Source organism: Thermomyces lanuginosus (assembly GCF_041956635.1).
Source record: "Thermomyces lanuginosus strain ATCC 200065 unplaced genomic scaffold VTN49scaffold_31, whole genome shotgun sequence".
Lineage (NCBI taxonomy): Eukaryota > Fungi > Ascomycota > Eurotiomycetes > Eurotiales > Trichocomaceae > Thermomyces > Thermomyces lanuginosus.
Window position 1 is genome coordinate 1,453,665 of NW_027192365.1, and position 23,272 is coordinate 1,476,936.

Consider the following 23,272-nt stretch of genomic DNA (forward strand, 5'->3'; position numbering starts at 1 on the left):
GCGCATCGAGTACCGGAGAGGAGAGTCGAAGCAGAGAGCAATCTAGTAGACAGCACTCTGTCTGAGGACGCACCGGGGGAGGCTGAAAGAGGGAAGGGTGGATCACGGGTTCAAGGAAGGCCCCGGAGGGAATGAAAGGACTATGAACAATGGGCCGCTGAATGAGGGCGTTTATTAAAGAGATAAAGAGACAAGAGAAATTGAAGAAGTACTGGGTCTTCAGCCCAGGAACTGAGATCTTATTGGGGATCTGATTTCTTCCGCCTTCACTTCCTGCGCGGGATGGATGCCTTGTTGCCTGATTTTTTTCTTGGGGCATTCCCATTCAAATCCATTTCTTGCATCTGCGCTTCCCAAAAAGGTTTAGCGCGCAATACTGTTCATAGGCCCAGCCGCCCAGCGGATTCCTTGGCGCTTGGGCCTTCTTCATCCGACTTCTCCGGTTTTCGTTGCCCACGAAAAACTCTCGGCGCGATTTTTGATCACGTGATTGCACTTTTGGTGTCTTCGCCTGCCGTAGTCGTCTGTGCCGGATCCTGCGAAACCACCACAGGCACTTGCTCTAGCAATTGCGGAAACTCCCCCCCTCTCTCTCGTTCGCGAGGCGTCAGCAATTGAGCCAGCTGCGACCTTCTTTGCAGCCTCCGTTAAGGATTTTCCATCTTCCGGGCCACTCCCCTCTTTGCCGCCATGTTCTCCCGTGCCGCTCGTCCGGCCTTGAAGGCCGGCAGTGCTGCCGTTGTTCGGTAAGTCTTCTGACGTCGCTGGAGCTTGCCATGCCGCAAGCCCATTACATGCGATGGATCGATCGGAATGCAATTGCTGATGTGCGAAGCACGGCTCCTGCCAATGCGGCCAATTTTGCGACGCTTCGTGAAATCGAGGGTCGTCTCAAGTCCATCAAGAACATTGAGAAGATCACCAACACGATGAAAATCGTCGCGTCCACCCGCCTGACTCGCGCTCAAAAGGCCATGGAGGACTCTCGCGTTTACGGAAAGACTTCCAACACGGTGTTCGAGAAGGCGGAGACGAAGGCATTGGATGGCAAGAAAACCCTTCTCGTGGTCGCCAGCTCCGACAAGGGTCTCTGCGGTGGTATCCATTCCGGCTTGAGCAAGGCCACTCGTCGCATCCTGAGCGAGAACCCGAACGCCGATGTTGTCGTCCTGGGTGAGAAGGCCAAGGCTCAGCTCAGCCGTACCAACGCCAACAACATCGTCCTGAGCTTCGCCAATGTCTGCAAGGATATCCCGACCTTTGCCGACGCTCAGGCGATCGCGGATCAGATTTCCCTGCTGCCCACCGAGTACGCCAGCGTTAAGATTATCTACAACCGGTTCATCAACGCTCAGAGCTACGAGCCTGCCATCGTGGAGGCTTACTCGGAGGAAGCCATCACCAACTCCCGTAAGTCAACGAACACAGATTTCATGCCCGAGTACTGAACCCCATCCTACTAGCCAACATCCATGCGTTCGAGGTTGGTGATGACGTCCTGACCAACCTGCGTGAATATGCGATGGCCAACAGCTTGTTCTGGGCTTTGGCCGAGGGCCACGCATGCGAGATCTCGGTAAGACTATCCCAACTGGATACAGGTTTCGAAGCCATTGCTGACCATGTCGGTTAGGCTCGTCGCAACGCCATGGAGGCAAGTATTTCTTAATCCGATATGCGGTTGGATTTACTAACCAGTTTGCAGAACGCCTCGAAGAACGCCGGTGAGATGATCAACAAGTATGTGCTGGGTTTATTCCCATGGTATTTAGCCGCTAACTCCCTTGCAGGTTCCAGATCCTGTACAACCGACAGCGCCAGGCCGCCATTACTGGCGAACTGGTGGAGATTATCACTGGTGCCACTGCCAGCTCCGAAATGTAGACTCGGTTGGGATGGTGACTGCCATGTGCATATAAAACTCTTAGACCGTCGAGGATGTACAACAGCTTCAATATTATGTGTCTTACTTATTCAATCGTTCAATTTCGTTGAGTCTGACCTGATTTCCATGCCATTCTTTACTCCATTGGCAAGGCATCGACCGTTTGATTCTAATAGCCGACCTCTGCAAACACACTGACTTTTTCACACATCCTGATTAAACAGTGTGTTGCGCATTGCTAGTGCCTGATTCACTGTGTGCTTGTCACTATTGATGGCCACTTCAGTATTTTCACACGCTCTGCTCCGTTCATGTCATTATTCTCGGTCTTGGACATGGAATGGAGGATCTGTGATTCCCTCGAAGGAAGGTGTCTAGTTTTTCTCCTGCTCCTGCCACATCCGCCATCCTTGCACCTTCCTTCTCTTTTGTCCCAAAAGAAGGAAAGCCTCCCCCTCCATCAACTCACACCAGATCAACCATTTTCAGCACAATGATGGATTATTACGAGGTCTTGGGCGTCTCATCTAACGCCAGTCTCAAGGAAATCAACTCCGCATACAAGAAGCTTGCTCTGAAATATCATCCTGACAAGGCCGATAATGGACCCGCATCACTGACCAAGTTCAGAAAGGTCAGCCTGATCAAACTCATCTCATTGTTCCTGGTTGACCGAGAATCTAACAAGCTCTGCAACAGATCCAGGAGGCTGCCGAGGTTCTGCGTGATCCTGTTCGACGGGCAGAACACGACTGTTCCCTAAGCAGCCGCCGCTGGGACGCTCCTTATGTGCCAGAGGAGCCTGTCTATGAAAATGTCGCTGACGGCTGGCCAGCCTGGGAAGCGGCCTGGGCAGAGGACGAGAAGCACAGAGAAGAGCGGGACCGTCGTGAGCGTGAGGAACAGGAGCGCGAAGAGGAGGAAGAACGACGCCTGCAGGAGCAGCTGGAGATAGAACGCCAGTGGAGGGCGTATCAGCAGGCAGAACGGGTTAAGATGATGGAGTCTCGTCTCTACCGTGAGGAGGACGACGAGGATGGCAAGGAACTCAGCGAGCCGGAAGTTCCGTCATATAAATGCTGGAACGATGACCCTGCTGATGAGGATGCGGCTCTCTTCGAGCCAGCAGATGATGTCGCCAGCATCGCAGGCCAAAATTCACGCAGAAATTGTTCGTTTGATACGGCCAAGCAGGATCAATCCGCCAATGTACATGAAACATATGACTCCTCTGATCAAGGAGATGTTCCGCTCATTGATCTTGACGACGAGGAGGCACCTCTCATTGACTTGGATGACCAGCAGTCGACAAGCAAAGGTTCCCTTCCATCTCAACGGAAGCAGCCTGGTTCCACTGTGCATCCAGAGCAATCGACAAGCCCGGGGACGGGTCCCTGTTCTACTCTGGCATCCATCTTCCATTACAAGCTCGTTAACGGGAATGGGCGCTACGACCATCAAAGTTTGTGTAAGGAAATCGCGGGTGTGATTCTCGAATCCCTCCAAGGCTTGCTGGAAGAGCAGCGGCGCGGACTTTCCGACACGCTGCACACTGACGTTACTAATTTTACGGATAATTCGTCTCAATGCCGCCACCTGGGTTCCTGGATTAAGTCGTTCAATGCAAAGGAATGCGACGCTTGTCACATGTGGCTTCCTGTCTACACCCTTGTCTGTCCAGCATGTGGCATACGGGCATGTGCCAGCTGCAAATATCAGGGGGTCGGCAAAGTCAACTCCGAAATTGCTGATTGTGTTCCGTGAAAACATTTCGACTTTTTTGTGAACAACTGTTTCTCCTATCGATCCGTCCATGTTTCTCGATGTGTATCATTAGAAAATCCAGTTCCTACCGGTTCTATTCGTCCAACTTCCCGGTGGAGGTCTCATTGCTCTTACTTATTTAGACTTATAACTCTTAGCACATATTACTGGCAGTGGTTGAGAGCATACACCGACTGGTGATTGACAGTACCTTTGTAGATCACTAAGAAGTGGCACGATCTGCCTGTCCTGCCCGCGGTTAGGTACTTCCTAAACAGGGTCAATCAGCCGTTCTAGGCAGTCCATGATCTCCACATTAACTGTATATAGTAGGTCAACTCTCCATATTCGGTCATGCCAAGAGCTTCATTCTCAGCAAGGTAACCCTTGTTTCGGCCTCCATCTTAAGGCCACGAATACCTCAACCGCTCGAGGATTCCAGCTTGGCCATTACAGCATTTATATTCATGTACTCTGCTGGACGCTAGCTATCGACGGTCAGACCTTTTCTCTCAGAATGCGCAGCAATATAGCTTTAGCTCTCCTTGCATCCTTGCTGGGAGTACTTCCCGCAGGTGTCAACGCGAGTTTGTATACGAAGAACTCGCCCGTTCTGCAAGTTGATCATAAAACCTATGACTCGATTATTGCCAAATCCAACTACACTTCAGTAAGCAGCTTGGTTCGATCTTGAAAATTGGCGATCGGACTAACGAGAATCTTTTGTATAGATTGTAGAGTATGTCGCATCTATAACAAGCTTTTGCTTGTGGACTCAATGCTAAAATGTCATGCTACCAGATTCTTCGCCCCATGGTGCGGCCACTGCCAGAACCTCAAACCTGCATACGAAAAAGTAGCCAAAAACCTGGAGGGCCTGGCCAAGGTGGCAGCGGTTAACTGCGACGATGACGCCAACAAGCCCTTTTGTGGGCGGATGGGAGTGCAGGGTTTCCCGACCCTGAAGATTGTCGTGCCTGGATCCAAGCCCGGCAAGCCACGCGTGGAGGACTATCAGGGGCCGCGCAGCGCAAAGGCCATCGCGGACGCAGTCGTGGAGCGGATCCCGAACCACGTCAAGCGGCTGACAGACAAGGATTATGAGGAATGGTTATCATCGAACAGCGAGACGCCTAAAGCGGTCTTGTTTACGGAGAAGGGTACCACAAGTGCCCTCCTTCGCGCGCTGGCGATTGACTTTTTGGGAAAGATTCAAGTCGCGCAGATTCGTAGCAAGGAGTCAGCTGCTGTGAGCAAGTTCGGAGTCACTTCCTTCCCGACCTTGCTTCTGTTTCCTGGGGGCGAGACTGCCGAGCCTATCAAGTATGATGGCGAGTTGAAGAAGCAGCCGATGGTGGAGTTTCTCTCCCAAGTGGCGCAACCAAATCCGGATCCTGCGCCTGTCGAAGACAAGAAGAGCAAGGCGAAATCTACCAAGAAGTCGAGTTCGAAGACAGCCTCTACGGCAAAGGACAGTAGTACCTCGACAGAGCCGGCGAAGACTGAGACATCCACCCCTGCACCAGCCGCGAAGCCCGCCGAGGTTGACGAGCTGGCGACTCCCGAGGCCCTGCAGTCCGCGTGCCTGAGTCCCAAATCTGGAACCTGCATCTTGGCCTTACTGCCACAGTCGTCATCCGACGCGGAGGAGCTCCCTGCTTCCGCCAAACAGGCCCTCTCCACCATCGCCGAGCTCTCCCATAAACTCGCAAGCCATGGCTTGCCCTTCTACAGCGTGCCCTCGGCCAATTCCCACATCGGTATCCTCCGCGATAAGCTCGGCCTTCAGGACGAAGCAAAAACTGAGCTGATTGCCGTTAATGGCCGACGGGGCTGGTGGAGACGGTACCAGCCCGTCGAGCGGGAAGATTTCGCTGTCTCTCATGTCGAGGCGTGGATTGACGCAATTCGATTGGGCGAAGGGGCGAAGAGCAAGTTGCCTGAGGGTGTGATCGTCGATGAGGGCAGCAGTGCGACGGAGACGGAGTCTTCTACCGCAACTGAGGAGACAAAGGTGGAGGAGACGCAGACGGAAGAAGGATCGAAGGAGGAAGAAGAAGAAGCGGATACGATGCATGATGAGCTATGAGTGCATGTACAACACGTATCTCGGGCAGGTTTGGAGTTCAATGGAGGGTTATCTTTTGTTCTGCTGTCAATCTATTGGTATCTCCTAGGAGGTAATATCGTTTCAATGTTTGAAAAACATCCATCGACACCTTCACATTCCTACATATGTACACCAGAATCCGTCCTGGGTATTCTAAACGCTCATCGAAACTTTTTCTATGAGAGCAGCATAAGCATTCCAAGGAAACGAAAAAAGAAGAAAACGCCCGGCCCTGAATGCAGTCATGGCAACAACGACAGAACAAGACACCTTTTTTACTTCCTTCGTCCCTCCGTACCCTTCTTGATCTTCTTCCGAATCTTGGACTCGATTTCCTTCTCATAGATCTCCCGTGCCGTCTCACCAGGCTTGCGCTTGGGAGGCTTGTTGCTTTTGATGCTGACGGTCGATGCACCACCTTGGCGGATCTGCTTCTCTGCTTCTTCCCAACCAGCGGCGCCGTTGCTTATTTCGTATCTGATTTGCTTGTTAGTAACGGGATGGTACCTAATAACATGATTAGGGGGCCACTCACTGTTCTAAAGGAAGAGCATCGATCAATGCCCGCTGCTTTTCTCGCAGCTCCTCGTCGACTTGTTCGCCACCCTCGCGCAGTTCCTCGTTGAGATCCTCCGCCAGAGGCTGGAAGCGCTTGTCGACGGCGTCTTCGTCGTGGGCACCGGCCGGTTCCACACCAACAGGACGCTCCGGCGGCATGGTCTCCGACACGGCACCCTCGACGAGGCTGCGGAAGTGCGTCGAGACCTTGCGGATGATCTTGATGAACATGGCGAGCAGTTGAGACGATGGCACGTTGAGTTCCTTCTCCAGGTCCTCGATGTTCTTCCGCTGGAGACCAACAGCCAAGAGAATGGACTGCTGCACGCCGGACAGGTTCACTTTGCCCTGCAGCTGGCCGGTGAAGTAGAAGTTGGCGATAGTCGGGACCATGTCGAGGATGACGTGGTAGTCCAGCATGTTGTTCGCGTAGCTGTCTAAGCGCTTCAGATCGAACGGGGAGAAGGCCGCGTCGAGCGCATCCTTTGTCAGAGGGGTTGGTGTGTATGACGGGTCGGACTTGGAGCCCGCCATTGCGGACTCGCAGATGCTCAGCGACAGGACGGAAGGGAATTGTCGGAATTGATACGAGAGAAGCGACAGGAAGCGTTTGTGGAAGTCCCGCGTGAAGGCCCCCAGCCAACTGGTATCGCTGGTCCCCGACGAAAGCGCACGCAGCATGACACAGGAATGCTCGCCCGTCAACTCGTTGGGGGTCTGCCGGAGGTAGACTGGCGCGAACTGGGCCCGTTTCCAGAACTTGTGCAGCTGCGGCGTCAATCCGTAACTGACACCGACATAGTCCAGGCTGTCTGGCCGTCGCTCCGACAGCTTCTGGAACAGCGGCGGCATGGACCGGATATCGCGGACGTGAATGTTGTCGTCCAGCAGGTTGGCATTCTCGAGCTCTTCGTCGGTCACGCGGACCATCTCCTCCGTGGCCTCGGGCAAATCTTCGTCGAGGTTTGTGAACTTGCCCTCATAGAAGTCGATCAGGAGTTCCAGCGCCCGAGACCCATAACCCATGTTGAGGTATTCAGGATTGGTGGCGATGCGGACGATTCGAGCTCCGGACAGACTGGCAAACTCCTCGTCCTGGAACTGCTGGCTGACCAACCACGGAATCAAGTCACCCCCTGCGCGGTGGCCGCGGCTCAGACTGTTCAAGACGCTTTCCCGGCTAATACGACCCTCGAGAGCGACCTGGATGACGCACAGCGGCTCTGGAAGCTTTGTGGCGTCTTCATCGATCGGAGGTACCAAAACGAACAGCTGATGCGCAGGAGCATCGCTCATCAGCTGCAAGTCGTTGGGTGAGTTCTTGTAGTGACTGGCTACGTAAAGAGCCATCATCTGCTGCAAAAACTTTTCGGAAACCGGATGGAAAGAGAATAGTGTATCCCGGTTCACCTGAAGCAGCTGACATTGCGATGGATGTGGGCAGCCTTGTGTGTTCATCTTCGATTTTGGCAAAGTAGCATCCAAGCAGAGGAGTTTATTCAGCCACTTTTCAACTGGATCGCCGGGCGCATATCGGATCGGCTCGGACAATGTGATTTCCCTCAACGTCCGACCTCCAGGAGCTTTCTCAACAGCTTTGGCCGGCTTGCCCGTCGACCGGTCAGCGATATCGGTGTCTTCCTGCACGTTCTTGGCGCCGCGAGATTGCTCGCGCAGTTGCTGGATCAGTTTCAGCGACAACGACCGACCCGTCCCTTCGTATCCGTTGATGGTGGAGGCCATGAACACAAGGTATGGCCCCAGCAGCTTTCGAACCAGAGGAAGCGGGATCGCAGCTGCCTCGTCGATGACCAAGAGCTCCGCTTGTCCCAGGGCATATGCATCCTGAGGTTGGATGTACTGGATTGTTTGGCGGTGGTGTCGGTGAACGTTGACGCGGACAATGGCCTTATTGAACGCAGGATTTGTCGATTGAAGGATCGTGTAATCAACATGATCTAGATAGCCAAGTGCGTCGAAACCCTTAAATACGAATTCAAAGAGTGTTTTCAAGTTCTCGGGACTGGGAGATGTAATGAAGATGTTGCTGTAGCCATGGGCAATCGCAGCGGCCACGGCAACACCCAATGCTGCCGACTTGCCTCGTCCACGCGCTGCTGTCAGAGTGACTGTGCTTCGCAGGGTCTTCTCCGCAATCGCATCGACAAAGGTCAAGAGGGCCTTGGCCTGATCGACCGTCTTGGCGAGGGTTATCAACGACCCTACGGGCTGAGAATCCGCCAAGCTCTGCTTAATCTCCTCCAGTTCTTTCTGAGCGGGCGTTTTCGCATCCTCGGCCGATTCGGGAGGGGGCAGCGGTTTGACATTTTTACCACCGGAGATGGGTAGCACGTTCAACTCATCGTCAACCACCAGGCACGACTCGCAGCTTCCCAGTGACAGGATAAACCGTTCGTTGAATCGCGCCACTACATCGCCATGAGCCTCCGTGCGGTATCGCGAGTGAATATCCATTGAAAGGGTATAAAGCTGCTTCAAGCTCTTCATTCCCTTCAGCAGCAGCAACACCAATCCACCACCCTCCACCGTTTCTATCGTGCGTGCGAGGAGGTTCGGAGTGAGCGCCTCGAAGTCCTGCAGGATGCACATGCCATAGGTGTTTCCGAGAATCTTGTCGGTCTCTTTGTAGTAAACATAGCGGATCTGGTTTAAGCTAATGAAGAGTTCGAAGGGGTCTTCTTCGTTGGGTTCGCGGAGACCTCGCTTGATCTCCTTCTTGATCTTGGCTTCGCGCTTCTTGCGGTGACTGCTGAATCCGAGAAGGTCTTTCTTATAGGCCCAAAGGACGGACTTGTTCTGTTTGACATCTGCGCCCGTCAAGATCCAGTGCAGATGGACGATGGCGTCCTTCGCCCGGTCTCCGACAATGACGAAGAAGCTGCGCTTCTTCTCTTGGACGCCATTCCGAATCAAGGCCGGAATGCGCGAGTCAATCGCTTTCCGAGGCATTCTTCTGGCTCGCTGGCGCCGGACGATTGCAGCTCGAAAAATGCCCTCAAAGTTGTAGCTATCATATTTTTTTTCTCACATTTTGCCGACTGTCACCGCCTCTAGGCTTCACCGCCTTCAGCTGTGCGTATTGTGATTGGGCCATCCTTTATCCAGCACACTGAATTCTAATTGGTCGGAAATTGACGGCATGCGCTCAAAGCTCTCTCGGGGACTCGGAACTGTCTGAACGGGGAATGTTTGCACTTTGCAAGCAAATATCCAAACATCAACGCGCCGTACTCTATATTGCTATGAGAAAAAAGGCTTACACGAGAAGCTCAGAGAACGATCTGAAATTCTGGATCAGGCTTGGTTCGCATCCCAAAGTGCTTTAGTCCGAAATAGCCGATCAAATAAATTGGATAAACGACAATGCAGGATAGACCAGCAGCCAATCAAACAGGAAAACTTCCCTGTATTGTGACGACAGCACGCGAAGGGAAGAAATCACCAATCATACAGTAAGTAATCTGTAATACAGAAATTCAGGCAATTATAACCGGGCAACCCCGGTAAAGCGAAGCAAGCTCTTTGCCAAAAAGATTCGCTTTCGAGGAGAGCTGGTTCTCGCCTACAACTGTTGGCATGGGTAGGCTATGATAGTTGATAGGGCTGATAGAGCCACCAATATTTTGCGCGTCTTGGCGAACTGCATATCAACACCTAGCGCGTACTGAAAAGGAAAGCCTCTTTCCCGATATGGAGAGACGGGCGAATGACATCAGAGCGCCGAGCTGCGGAGGTTGAACTATTGAAGAATGCTGACGAGTCAGATGGAGATAAGTCAGGCACGGGAATGAAAGAAAAATGTAATCCATGAATATATAATTATTTTAGGGTCGCTCATTTTGCGGCCAGCTCTCGAGAGCGTATTGACAGTGACACTGGTACTGCTTCAGCTACTTGTCGATCATAATACGGGAAACAGACGCTTGATCCACAGCGCTGGACCTCTCCAGCAGCCACTGCCACGCAAGCCTTATGTTCGCATCGCAACCATGAAGTAGCAGAGGCCGCAAGACTGCTCTGCTTTGGCACACCATGCGCCTCCCGGACTTCATAACAACCGGATCGCTAGCATTGCCTCGCACGGCCATGCTGCGATCCGTGGTCGGGTCAGTTTAAGAAAATAATGTAGTATTGCGTCTGGTCGACCATGCGCTGATGAAACTTGGAGGCAGGCTGTATTTGCTGCAAGTATTATGGGCTGTGAAATCCTATGATACCACCTTCGCCTTCGGTAAGTTAGCAGAGCTCGACTTTCTCAACAATGCCGTCACTAACTGCTCGGGAGATCGTCCACTGCAGTCGGCGGTTCTCTCATGCCTCATTGCTGGGGCGATCCTCGTCCTGCTGGGCCGGTTCGGTATTCGTGCCTTCGGTCCGGATTCTCAACCGACTGGATATAGCGAAATCCCTCTCGTCGAACCATCTCAGACGTCATCCAGCAGCTCTCCGAAGCAGGAATACTTCAGTGTGCGGGTCAGAGGATATCGCATTTCCTTCGCGCCAATTCGGTTAGTAGAGATCGGCCTAATACTGCTTCGGGTGGCATTATTGCGACACATGACGCTCAATGATCAGTGCATTCGGTCGGAATCTGCGGTATGATTGAGTCGTTATGGAATATGGTCACTTGGCTGATGACTTTCTACTAGTACGCAATTCCTCTCTTGCTTGCGATTTACAGTCATGTGCGACAACGACGGCAAATTCTAGGACTGAAGGTGCAATCTCGCTCCGAGTGGCACCGTCCGGCAGTGCAATCCACATCAGAGGGAAGTTGGCAGCTTTCCATGTCCGCAGCCTTGCTGTATCTGGCTGGCTATCTGACTTCATCCCTCAATGAAAGCCGCTCAACCACGTACATCTGCTTCCCTGTGGCTGGTGGGGTTCTTCGCATGCAGCTGTTGCAGATTGTGACCGTACTTCTGGATGTTGCTTTGATTGCATATGCAACAGAAATTTTACTTTCCAAGTCTGAAGTTGGTCGGGAAAATGAGGCCCTGGCGCACTGGGGATGGGCACTACTGGTATGTTATGACATGCCAATATGAGGCCATCTAGCAGTTACTAAGCTGTCTCGGTCAGGTTGCTGGTGCCATTTGGGGTGGTCAGATAATGGCTAGCTCAGCATTGCATTTGCCGTCACTGTCAACTCACTTGGATTACTACCAATCCGTTCTTTCAGTGACGGTTCTGATGGTCACGCTCTCTGCGACCATGGCCCTTACTGTAAGTCTTTGTGCCGTGACCGCGCATGATAGCATGCTGAATTTGGAGAACAGATTCCCAGATATGGTATCTTGAGACTGTCCTTGCTTGCGGAGTTTATTGTTGTTTCGATGCGTCTGTCAATGTTCATAAGGGCTGGACGGTACCCTTTTCCTACAATCCCGATTCCATGGACAATTGCTGCCGTAATTGCAGTCGCTGTAGCCGCAGTTATGTTTATTCGGGCAGACACAATTTCTGACTATGACTCCATTCTGTCGCAATCTGTCGGGCGCTACGCACTGAGAGCAACTGCAATCCTGGCTGCGATTGGGTTGATCATGACCTACCTCGGGACCAACACGTCTGACATGCTACCAATAGACCGGCTCATTCGCGAAGGTCGGCAGCAGCACCAAGAGTATGTCAAGCAAGTTAGGATCAGTACAAACCTCGAGGATGCTGTTTCCGAATACAGAAGGCGCTATCACCAACACCCGCCGCCGTAAGTCCTATCGTGTTGTGGATTCGGGTGACTTGAGTACTGAGAGCCTGCGACACAGGAACTTTGATAAATGGTACGAATTTGCAACGAAAAGAAATTCCGTCATCATCGACGATTTTGACCAAATCTACTCGGATTTGCTGCCATTCCGGGCCATCTCTCCAGCGCGTCTCAGAGAGCTTACGCATACGCTCGCGACAAATCCATCCAACGAGGTTGGCGCTATCAGCATACGTAACGGAAATGTTCATATACAGAAAGACACTCTACCGACACACAGATGGATGGTTGAAGGCGCGGTCAAGATGATGGAACCCTTTGTGGAGCACCTACCAGACATGGATCTGGTGTTCAACCTGAACGACGAACCCCGGCTAGCGGTACCGTGGGAGACACTATTGCATTTGAGAGAAGAAGCCAGTTCGTCCAAAATATCTGATAAGAGGGTCGTTCGGAATAGGTGGTCTGTCGATCGGAAAGCTGGCTGGAAATCAATCGAACCCAGGGACCAGAACCGGGATCCTCTCTTCACGGATTACTCAAAGTCCCCAACGTGGGATGCCGTCAGGCACATCTGTCCCTCTTCTTCGCCGGCACGAAGCCGAAGCTTCTGGGTCAAACACCGTCTGTGTTTGGGCTGCATATGGCCACATTCGCTAGGCCAATTTGTGTCAAACTGGACGGCTGCTGGTGACATTTGTCATCAGCCGGATCTACAGCACCTCCATGGCTTTTTTATTAGCCCGTCAGACGCGAAGCTGTCTACTCAGCTTCTTCCAGTATTCAGTCAAAGCAAGGTACAGGGTTTTGCGGACATCCTCTTTCCCAGTCCGTGGAACTATGTGGACAAAGTGACCTACGGCCCTTCCAAAGAGCGGCCCGATGTTCCGTACATGAAAAAAGAAAAAGAATTGTTCTGGCTCGGTAGGACAACGGAAGGATACAGCATTTCCGGAGAATGGCAGGGTATGACGCGACAGCGGATGGCGCATCTGATGACAAATAACAAACAGGGATCTATAACAATGTTGATGCGGAAGGCGGCGAAGGATAAAAGCTACAGCTATCAAGTCCTCAAAGGGGTGGAACCGCGAGAACGGTACGGGCTCAGGGTCAACGTGAGTATTGGCAAACCGGTCGACCGGTGTTCGGATTGTCAGGTCCAAGAGGCGCAATTGAACGCGACAGACACCACCATAGACTTCCAAGATCACTGGCGCAGCCGGTTCTTGTTCGATATGGACGGTGCCGGGTTCAGCGGACGATTCATCCCTTTCCTCCAAAGTCGGAGCCTCCCGTTCCGGACAGCCCTGTTTCGAACATGGATAGATTCACGACTCACCGCGTGGTACCATTTCGTGCCTCAGGACCTTCGGCTGCATGATGTTTGGTCGACATTTGGTTACTTTGCCGGGGTTAGAGATGGCTTGGGAGGCACGCTCATGGAACCACATCACCACGAGGGTGAACGAATTGCTGAGCAGGGTCGAGAATGGGCGCACAAAGTCCTGCGCAAAGAAGACATGGAGATTTACTTCTTCCGGCTGCTACTGGAATGGGGCCGGCTAACGGATGATGATCGGGATACGATTGGATTCATGACATAGGCTTACGGGACTGTATATATACGTTTTACGAAACTCCATTAGATTAATGACGTGCGTTGCGATTATGTTTTCTAGGATTCGTTTGCCACTTAAAAGCGATAAACCCTCAAAATGAGAAAATCAGTTATGTACAGCGAGCAGAATGGCTATGTATGTACATATTAGCTGAACACATGTGACTCTGATCCGACTGACTTTTGCCAGGGGCTCCTTAGAACGGTTCGTACACGCGAAGCGAATTGATGAGCCAGTATGACTCCTTGAACTCGCCCGGATTGTCCCGAACAAAGTCCTCACAGGTGCTGGCGCGGCTGGCACAGCCTTCGGATTGCCAAACAGCTCCTGCCCAACTTCCGCAGAAAGTAAGATCGAAGATCTACCGCTGTCAGCAACGATCAAGTCCAAAGATTCAATAGATCTTCCAAAACGATGGTCAATAGGGAGAAGAGAAACTCACAATAAATTGAGGATTCAAGCGTTTCTCCCAATCACAGCCGCTCCCGCCGAACCTACCGGTGGGCATGCCCCAGGACGACGGATTCGGATTCTCGCTTCGAATATCAGCGGGCTCGGTGCCACGAGGGAAGAACCAGATGTTGACACCCTGGTTGCTGATCTCGGTCGCATAGATACCGCCGCCGTTCCCGTTGAAGTTTGTGCCGTAGGAGTTCGGATCGGCGGCCTCGATGGCGCAGCCGTTGGAGTCCTGGTTGGGAGCATAGATATAGCAGTTGGAGGCCAGCAGGGAGCCCGAGAAGCCCTGGCCATCGATGGTGCACCCGTTGCTGGTGTGCACAGCCATGGTGTTTTTCTTTTGCTCATTTACACCCTCGATGATGTCAACTTCTCCGACATATTCGCCCTCATATGGCCAGTTGCTGATTCCGAGAGTCCAGCTTTTTCGATATTAGACTATGGATCCAAAGGAAAATACAATGAGGCGTATCTTACAAAGCCGGCCAAGAGCCGCAAACAGATGCTGGCATATGCGCCAGATCCAGGACGATCAGAGCATTTTTGTAGTTGGCCTTGCTCTCGATGCGCACGCTCTGCCGGCCACGGCCAGAGGCAACGTTGGTATTATCCATGCCGATGAATGTTGCCCCGTTCTGGACGCCAATGTAGCCGGCCTGGGAAGCTACCTCACGGCTGACATAGTCAACGTACCCTTTCGTTGGGTCGTCGTCCTGACCGGATCAGTTAGTCATCCTACGTCCCTGCCTGAAGGAACCTACAGTGAAGAAAGTGAACTTGTCAAAGAATGCGTCGCCCGAGCCGTAGTCGTCAAGCAGGCGGTATGCTGCCGTGGCTAGTTGAGCCAGACTGGCCAAGGCGGCCAAGATTGGAACGGAACGCATGGTGCAAGTGCTTAAAGAACCTTATATGGGCCTATCCAATCGAGTGGAATTATGCAATGGAGGCCAACAACTGCTCGCTTGAACAGGGACATGGCCACTACGGGGAGGATTGACCTTCTATATACTTGCTACTTTTTCTGGAGGTGGCACGAGCTTAATGGGCACCAGGTAGGATGCTGCAGCACACTAAGAGAGCATCGGTCCATTGAATTGATTTGGATCATAATCCGCTCTTAGCAACGGACGTGACAGGACCATGGCTGGACCCCAAGGAACATAGACTGGAGCGAATCTCGGGACTGCCGTTGAGTAGCTAAGCCCAGGTAGGTATGAGATCGAGAAACAATTTTGTACCAAATGTTCAGACATGAAACACCTCTTGATGTCCTGAGCGTTCCGGAAATCGCACATCAGAAGCCGGCCTATACGAGGCGGGTGGAGCACCATTCGGAGTATTTTAGGGTTTCATGAACGTAGCTTCCAAGGACCGATACAGTAGTAGGATTAGGCCGATTCGGCGTCAATGTTCGATTATCATCCAGAATGGCGGGTTACCTACTCGTACGCAGGTTGGTCTACGTTGATCTGTCGGCCACTTCATCAAATGCATAAATAGATTTGACTACGGAGAACTAAGAGTCCTCTGTCCGAAATGATACCAGGAGTAAATGATGACAGGAGCCTCGAGATCGAGTCAATTCTCACACTCTTAGCACATCTGCCCCATTGACATCATTAAACATATTGTACTGTTAGAGATGATACTACTGTACTAGGAGGCAGAGTCCGTTTTGTCAGAGGTGAAGGCTGCGGGCTCGGAAACAATCCGCATCAGTGCTCTGAGCATTTTCTTGTGTGCCGTAGGCCATTATCTCTAGTAAAACCTTGGAAACTCATAACTTAATCTCATATTAGGCATGTTTAAGATGCTGCAGAGGTGCCAGTGGCAGACTTTGTGGCTCTAATTTCGGGATTCACGCCAGGTACTTCTTGGCTCTGACAGGCTAGTCGGCGAGCAAGTGGGCAATGAGCGGGCATCGGTGGCAGGAAGATCGACCAACCTAATCAAGTTAGCATGAAGCTTAAGTTACCTAAAGTAACCTCACTAACCCAGTGGTCAAGGGTATTGCCAGATTCTCAGGTGTATGACACTGCAAATACGACATTACAGAAAATGCAGGAACTGAGGAAACTGAATATAGCTGAGAAAACGGCTGAAGAGGCAGTGTTGAAACTGAATATCTATTTTGAACTCTTTTAGTTCCGCACTCATCCGATTCTTGCCTATAAAACGCTGTGATAGGTTATCTCTTGCGAACAAGAGAGAGAGAGACAGTGTAATATCACATTGATTGCGCAACAAAACACAACTCTTAACATTTCCTTCCATAGAGCAGGTAACCCAGTCAATTATCTCGATATGAAGAACTCAATACTCGTAATTTTACTCGGCATTACGTGATTGTTACCTACTATAGGCTCATAACTTTGGGTTATCTCACAGGTGTGCACAAGGAACTTTTCATCCACATCATCTGATTTCTTTATGCTGTCACCGTTACAATGGTTCACCAAGAGTCCAATCTCTCTCTCTTTCTCGTACTATTTTTTTTCTTTTTCTTTTTAGAGCAAACACTTGCGGCTTTGGATTGTAACAAGCATGTCGGGCAAAGATTTGCAGAATCTTGACCCAGCTCTGGTCTTGCTTGTCACATATCCAGAGGTGGCATTGTCTGCCGTAATATGCTCGTTTCAAGAACGAGCTTTCTTGGGATTCTGGCCGCGATAACGGAGATTAGTTGAAGATTCGAACAAGCAGCTGGTATCACCCTTAGTTAACTCTTCGTTACCCGCTGCGATGTTGGCAAAAGTCTCAGAATCTGATGCGTGTGAAATGCAAATCTGCTACTCCGTCCGGCGACTCGACGGCCGTCTCCTCCGGAGACAATTCCATTCGAAAGCCGTACACGCGAGATCTGGGAAGAAAGCTTGGAAGAGATGCTGAAGCAGCCTCGGGTTCATATCCTCAAAGATACATTTTACCTCGAGCCGTCGGAAGCCCTCAATGATTCAACTCCGGTCGTCCTTGTCAAGTCGGGCTTCAGTGCCTGCGTTATAACTACCTATATTGCACCGCAATCAACGTTGACCTCGGCTGCGTAATTCTCCAGACAATAGCCTCTTCTGACAGAGTTCTGGGCCGACATTCATTACGGCGCAAAGTAGGTACTCTGCGGGCACTGCTAGAATTGCCTGACTTTATACACCAGAGTGCGTGTATTTGTCGCAGAAATCTCAGAATGGAGTTTTACTTCTCATGAGTTGCCTCATAACCTCAAATGTTTCCTAGGTACGTTTTGATCTGCTCGGTCCAGTCCATCACTTCGCCTGTTTCATAATCGAGTTAAGTGTATAGGTCACGCCTGCCCATATAGGAGGATGATGAGAAAGGCTGCTTAAGTAGCCTGCAATGAGGCTTCCGCTTCTCTGCCATCTGTCGAACAGAGTACATGGTCTCTTCAGTCATTGCGTAGACACGAATGGACATACCTTTATCTGCGCGCAGTCACGATCAACCATTCCTCTAGAACCATGTTTCATGTGCTTTTGTTGTCGAGATGGACAATGTCGCGGGTAATGGTGAATGGGGACGAAAATCACCGCTCGTTTTGAACAATTTCCTGGACCGTACTCTGTACGTCTACATCGGATAAATCTGGACCGTATCTCTGTTGAGTCCCTTCTCTGCGGGTTTGTTCAGAAAACCCTAACAAAGGATATACACCGCTTTTGATCCCAGGTTCCGCTTGTCTGCATCATCATTGGCGGAGTTGTTTCAATGAGCTGTTCATAAACAGTCCAGACTAGATTGGCGCGTTTGCGTATGCGTTTGAAAGAACGAATGGTTTTATATGAATGATGTGTATCCGCGGGCTTAAACATGTCTTCCTCTCACTCTGAAGCTTTCAGTGCCAGGCAAGAGAGTGAGATCTTCAGTGCATGTTCGTATCTCTCCTTCCTTCGCTGCATATCCTGCATTTCATGCTGGGACGTCCACACGATGCTCTTCGCTCTTGACTCTTACACAAGTACGGTTCTATTCTAGGCCGGATTTAGCAAATCCTCGCCAGACTCTGGGCAGTGCGTGAGCTCATGGTTCTTTGTTCTTGCTCTATTCTCAGTCAACTCGATGAGCCGGTTGCGTTTTCCGACGCGTTGCCGTCTACGTTCATAGCACATCCCTCCTAAAATAGCAGCATGGAACATGGCCATTTCCATTCCCTATATAGGCCCCATGATCTCGTTCAAGAGATCAGTTACCGCGAACCGCTGCTCGGCTTTATTCGCTCCTTTGCACCACATCACTCCTTTGGTGTATCGTCCTGGTCGCTCCTTAAATCACATTTGCAATGCGTTCCCCCCCCTTTTTTTGGGCTTCGGCTAGTCTGGTGCAACTGGCCACCGCGGCGTATGGTCTTTTCGATGATTATGGAGTCGGAAACAACTTTTTCGAAAGATTCGACTTTTTCACTGTAAGTTTTCTGACATCACCGTCTCATGTTTCAGCTCAGTCCATTGATCAATGGTCCAGGGCAATGATCCCACGAACGGCTATGTCGAGTATGTGAACAGGGACACAGCTGCCAGTGCAGGCTATTGTAGTAACTGGAACGGGTTAACGTATATCGGCGTTGACAATACTCATCTCGCCTCGGGCAGTGGCCGGCAGAGCGTGCGGCTGGAGAGCAAGAGCACATATGAACACAGTCTGATTGTCATCGATCTTGCTCACATGCCTGGCTCTGTTTGTGGTTCCTGGCCTGCCTTGTAAGCTCCAATCATACCTGCTGTGTCTCAAATTTGGTCTCTGATGTGAACAACAAATAAACAGCTGGACTGTTGGAGACGGTGCCTGGCCGAACGGCGGAGAAATTGATATCATTGAGGGTGTCAATGAGAACACTTTCAACCATATAACCCTCCACACCAGCGAGAATTGCACCACCAAACTCGGCGGCTTCATCGGCTCCCTGATGACGTCGAACTGCTAAGTGTACGCCCCGGGGCAGGATGCCAACGCCGGCTGTGGCATCCAGTCCACCGACCCCAACTCATTTGGGACGAACTTCAACAAAATCGGCGGCGGCATATATGCTGCCGAAATCAGTTCGGCTGGCATTAGTGTCTGGTTCTTCCCTCGTGGTTCCGAGCCATGGGACATCCACAGCGAGTATTTGAACCCGGAAACTTGGGACACACCCACCGCCAAGTTTTGGGGCGGCTGTAACTGGGATGCGCGTTTCGGACCACAAAGAATTGTAAGTGGTCATTACTGATTCACTATCAATATCTGGAAATATGCTGAGAAAAATAGATCTTTGACATTACGTTTTGCGGTGACTGGGCAGGCAGTGTTTGGGACTTTGGTAGCTGCCGCGGCCGCGCGAAGTCCTGCGAGGAGTTCGTTCGATACAATCCGTCCGCGTTCCGTGAATCATACTGGTTGGTGAAGTCGCTTCGCGTGTACAAGCCGCTGTAAGGTTGTATACTGAGTTCTGGGAAAGCGGGAGGGGGTTACTGCCTGCACGTAACCTCTGTCAATTTGCTGCTCAGCAAGTGACCAGTCCTCCCCGGCATTCTTGTCATTTACTTGATTGAATTCAGAAAGTCCTTTCTATCATACCAGGAAGAATATGATTTCTCTGAAGAGGACTGACTGCTGTTCAAAAACTGGAGGAGAGCCTAAGTCTCTTCACATTTAAGCTCGGTAAGTAATTCCGTCTCTCAGCTACTGTGACATACATCTGTCCATCTAGAGCATTGTCGAAGCAGAAGTTGATCTGCAAGGAATCAGTCGCACCAGGACAAAGCAGATGACCGACATTGTGCAGCCATGCAGCACACCTTGGCAGAAAGGACTAACCTAGGGTTGAGAAATCACCTGATTGAATGACTGGGTTAGGCTGATTTCGGAACAGCTCACCTCCAGGCTCTGTGACGATGGATTTGCCTGGTAAGTTCCAAAATCCACGGGACTGGCTAACTACTTGTATGCCCGAAGCGTACCAACCTATCCTTCTATTTTTGGTTATGTTTGTATTGTTTGTTTTGCATGCTGGGGCTGCCGGCCACAGCACCCTCCCTTTTTCCTTAATACACCTCTTCACCTTCGCGGCAGACCTAAATGCAGTGCAATTCCTCCTCTCATCTTTCAACATTTCGCTATCAATGGGCGATCAGAAAAAAGATGTTCACCAACAAATATCTACTGAAATAGTAGCCTATCGACATTATGATTCTCTACAGAGTACACTATCACCTTTTGCGCGGACAATGATTGAGACATGGGTGATCCGGGTTCCTAAGCGAATGTCGCATCCAAACCGACACCGTGCATGAGTAGGATGCGGAGTACTGACTGTTAAGGGCTATATTCTGAACGTGTCTCGGATTTCACGAATCGAGTCTCGCAAGCAAACGAAGGCGAAAGGCAGCCTGGGATTGACGGGAACCAGAGATCGTTGTTTGGCGTTGCCCGGACTATTGAGGTGGATTCTGATGACATATCGATTTCTCGCAGTTTATCCAGTCTTCTATCCGCTGTCGTGCAAAATATGAATCGGGGACAAGCGACTGATTTCCAAAGACTTTCGAAAGATTGAGAAAGCGATATGCCATCAGTGTCCACTTCAACCGTCCGGCCAACTTCAAGTGACAGTCCCCAGCTCTTGTCGAATTTCGCCATTGCCTGCAGACTGAGATTCGGCGGACATCGATACATCTCAACGAAGCTGACACTTGAAGGCAGGCTATCAGAGTGGCACATAATGAAAACCCACCTGAACAATAGAAGAACGTCGTCTCTAAAACTTGCTGCAGGCCATAAGTTGCTGAATACTTAGCTTGAGTGACTGTGAATTCGGAGAGACTTTTGCAGTATGCTTTTATTGGGGCATAAGGCATTGCCACAGCTCGGTCTTGTGTCTGTTTGCCAAAGCTCAAGATCGACAGATAACAGTGAGTATTGAATGCTGTTCTCTTTAATTTCAGACGTGTAACCAAGCGATATGTGGGGTGTTATTTCTGTCTTGACCAAATCATCGGTTTAATTTCAGTTTCAAGAACCTTGACTGTGCAGTTCAAATATACATCTGGTATCAGGTACCTCAAGAGGAGAGAGCTACGAGCACTCCTATCCCTGGCGAACGGCACAAGCACGATTTCTAGTGAAATCAGCCACACTGCTCGAAAGAACAACCTATGACGGCAGGCAAATCGAACGTATAGCCCGAGCATTCGTGGAAACATTGAAATTCAAAGTTACTTGCATCACATACTCCGCAGTATCGTACATCATTATCATTCAGCCATTCTGGGTTACATATACACTTGTCATGGCATGACCGAAACGTCAAAATCACACACGCAAAGCTATCAACACGAAGGAAAACAATGCAACTGAGCACCCCGAGAAGAAGTGCCGAAATATACATGACTAGCTCCCAGTTTAGGGGGCGTACACGCGGAGCGCTTTCACCAGCCAGTAAGACTCGCCGAACGCAGACGGGTTGTCGCGAACAAAGTCAACGCAGTTGGCCGCACGGCTGCCGCAGCTACCACTGCTCCAAACGTTGCCGGCCCAGTCGCCGCAGAAGGTGATATCGAAGATCTATGCCGTCATCAGTATATTCCTGTTTTCAACTCCAGGGGTTGCTGAAAAGATGGAACATACCAGTCGCTGGGCATTGAACTTGCCCTCCCAGTCGCAGCCACTGCCCGAGAACTTAGCAGCGGGGGTGCCCCAACCAGCCGGGTTCGGGTTGTCGCCAAGGACATCACCAGGCTCAGTGCCACGAGGGAAGAACCAGATGTTGATCCCGCTGGAGGTGATCTCAGTGGCGTAGATACCACCGCCAATGCTGTTGAAGCCGCTGCCGTACGAGTTCGGGTCGGTCGATTCAATGCCACAGCCGGCGTTGGCATCCTGCCCCGGGGCGTTCACATAGCAGTTCGACGTCCTCAGGGTGCCGGTGAAGCCGGTGTTATCGGTGACGCAACCATCACTGGTGTGGAGCACCATGTGGTCGAATCTGTCCTCGTTGACACCCTCGATAATATCAATCTCCCCGCCGTTCGGCCAGTCGCCAGAGCCCAGGGTCCAGCTGTTTGATTCCATGTCAGAGTCGAGTCTTTAAAGACAGGCAAGGACCAAAGGAACTTACAAGGCAGGCCAGGTGCCGCAGACCGAGCCCGGCATGTGGGCAAGGTCGATCACAATCAGACCGTGCTCATAGGTGTTCTTGCTCTCCAGCCGCACGCTCTTGCGGCCACGGCCAGAACCGGCATTGGTGGTGTCGACACCAATGTAGGTGCCACCATCCCGCTCACCGATGAGACCGGCGCCTGCAGCCACATCCCGGCTCACATAGTCGACGTAACCGTGGGTGGGATCGTCACCCTGGATTATTCGGGTCAATGATTGAACGAACAATTGATCATAGGACGCGGGAAACGTACGGTGAAGAAGTTGAACTTGTCGAAGAAGCCATTTCCACTGCCGTAATCGTCAACAAGCTGATACGCCGAAGCCAGCTGAGCGGCCAGACCGGCGAAAAGGATCGGAAGGGAACGCATGGTGTTTGCGATCAAGGAGCGACCAAGTCAAAGCACTTTCAAGGAGCGAAGCAAAAACGCAAGGAGAGTAGCAGGTCGAACGGCAGGGAGTCGTCGTTCAATTGCCTCCGTTCTCCTGTGACCTGAGCACAGCAACGAGGGCAGGAAAATGGGCAGCTTATATAGTATGCTTCTCTCCTACGACCGCTAATCCGCCGAAGCATGTTTCCCCCGTCATCCACGGTCACATTCGTAGGATCGTGCCTGAAAACCCCGCAGATTCATCACGGACAGGAGGCAGAAGGACCATCCGGTCCAACAATGTGACTTGCAATTGATCCGCAACCACGCGTGCAGTCCATCTCCTGCAACCAGAAGCGCAGATCGTTTCTCAAGCCAGGAACCATCACAAGATAAGCTAATCTATTAGCGCGAAATGGCTCCGGAACGGCAAATTTCAACTACAACCCTAAGTCCAGCAGACCCGCTCGCCTAAACCACAGCGGGCATGAGCGTGACTCGCAATCTACTTGATGCTCGGGCTGAATGTCAAACGTGGATGATCTCCCGTTGGAAGATCGCAGTCGTTGATCCTGGGCTTTGTTGTACAGAAATATTTGAATACTGCGAAGGGAAAGTAAAGGA

At 51.2% G+C, this 23,272-nt stretch overlaps 7 protein-coding genes across 7 annotated transcripts; 4 read left to right on the top strand and 3 right to left on the bottom strand.

The window, feature by feature from the left end:
• Positions 1-690: 690 nt before the first annotated feature.
• Positions 691-1,884, top strand: VTN49DRAFT_4588 (uncharacterized protein; the record flags this gene model as incomplete). The annotated part of the gene is made up of 6 exons (XM_069412550.1): positions 691-746; positions 836-1,410; positions 1,464-1,576; positions 1,634-1,654; positions 1,706-1,740; positions 1,791-1,884. The coding sequence occupies 6 exons, from the start codon at positions 691-693 to the stop codon at positions 1,882-1,884; spliced, it is 894 nt and encodes a 297-aa protein (XP_069267783.1).
• Positions 1,885-2,378: 494 nt separating this feature from the next.
• On the top strand, positions 2,379-5,738 carry VTN49DRAFT_4589 (uncharacterized protein; the record flags this gene model as incomplete). Its single annotated transcript, XM_069412551.1, has 5 exons — positions 2,379-2,519; positions 2,585-3,353; positions 4,225-4,319; positions 4,381-4,388; positions 4,451-5,738. 5 exons carry the CDS (start codon positions 2,379-2,381, stop codon positions 5,736-5,738), a joined length of 2,301 nt encoding a protein of 766 aa, XP_069267784.1.
• Positions 5,739-6,034: 296 nt separating this feature from the next.
• On the bottom strand, positions 6,035-9,287 carry VTN49DRAFT_4590 (uncharacterized protein; the record flags this gene model as incomplete). The annotated part of the gene is made up of 2 exons (XM_069412553.1): positions 6,035-6,236; positions 6,295-9,287. 2 exons carry the CDS (start codon positions 9,285-9,287, stop codon positions 6,035-6,037), a joined length of 3,195 nt encoding a protein of 1,064 aa, XP_069267785.1.
• A 1,083-nt stretch (positions 9,288-10,370) lies between these two features.
• VTN49DRAFT_4591 (uncharacterized protein) lies at positions 10,371-13,655 on the top strand (the record flags this gene model as incomplete). Its single annotated transcript, XM_069412554.1, has 7 exons — positions 10,371-10,444; positions 10,511-10,569; positions 10,624-10,934; positions 10,988-11,362; positions 11,421-11,564; positions 11,618-12,048; positions 12,107-13,655. 7 exons carry the CDS (start codon positions 10,371-10,373, stop codon positions 13,653-13,655), a joined length of 2,943 nt encoding a protein of 980 aa, XP_069267786.1.
• A 211-nt stretch (positions 13,656-13,866) lies between these two features.
• Positions 13,867-15,013, bottom strand: VTN49DRAFT_4592 (uncharacterized protein; the record flags this gene model as incomplete). Its single annotated transcript, XM_069412555.1, has 4 exons — positions 13,867-14,031; positions 14,113-14,551; positions 14,607-14,842; positions 14,891-15,013. 4 exons carry the CDS (start codon positions 15,011-15,013, stop codon positions 13,867-13,869), a joined length of 963 nt encoding a protein of 320 aa, XP_069267787.1.
• Positions 15,014-18,423: 3,410 nt separating this feature from the next.
• VTN49DRAFT_4593 (uncharacterized protein) lies at positions 18,424-19,553 on the top strand (the record flags this gene model as incomplete). The annotated part of the gene is made up of 4 exons (XM_069412556.1): positions 18,424-18,546; positions 18,606-18,818; positions 19,084-19,332; positions 19,389-19,553. 4 exons carry the CDS (start codon positions 18,424-18,426, stop codon positions 19,551-19,553), a joined length of 750 nt encoding a protein of 249 aa, XP_069267788.1.
• Positions 19,554-21,521: 1,968 nt separating this feature from the next.
• On the bottom strand, positions 21,522-22,648 carry VTN49DRAFT_4594 (uncharacterized protein; the record flags this gene model as incomplete). Its single annotated transcript, XM_069412557.1, has 4 exons — positions 21,522-21,683; positions 21,747-22,176; positions 22,237-22,472; positions 22,532-22,648. 4 exons carry the CDS (start codon positions 22,646-22,648, stop codon positions 21,522-21,524), a joined length of 945 nt encoding a protein of 314 aa, XP_069267789.1.
• Between the last annotated feature and the right edge of the window lie 624 nt (positions 22,649-23,272).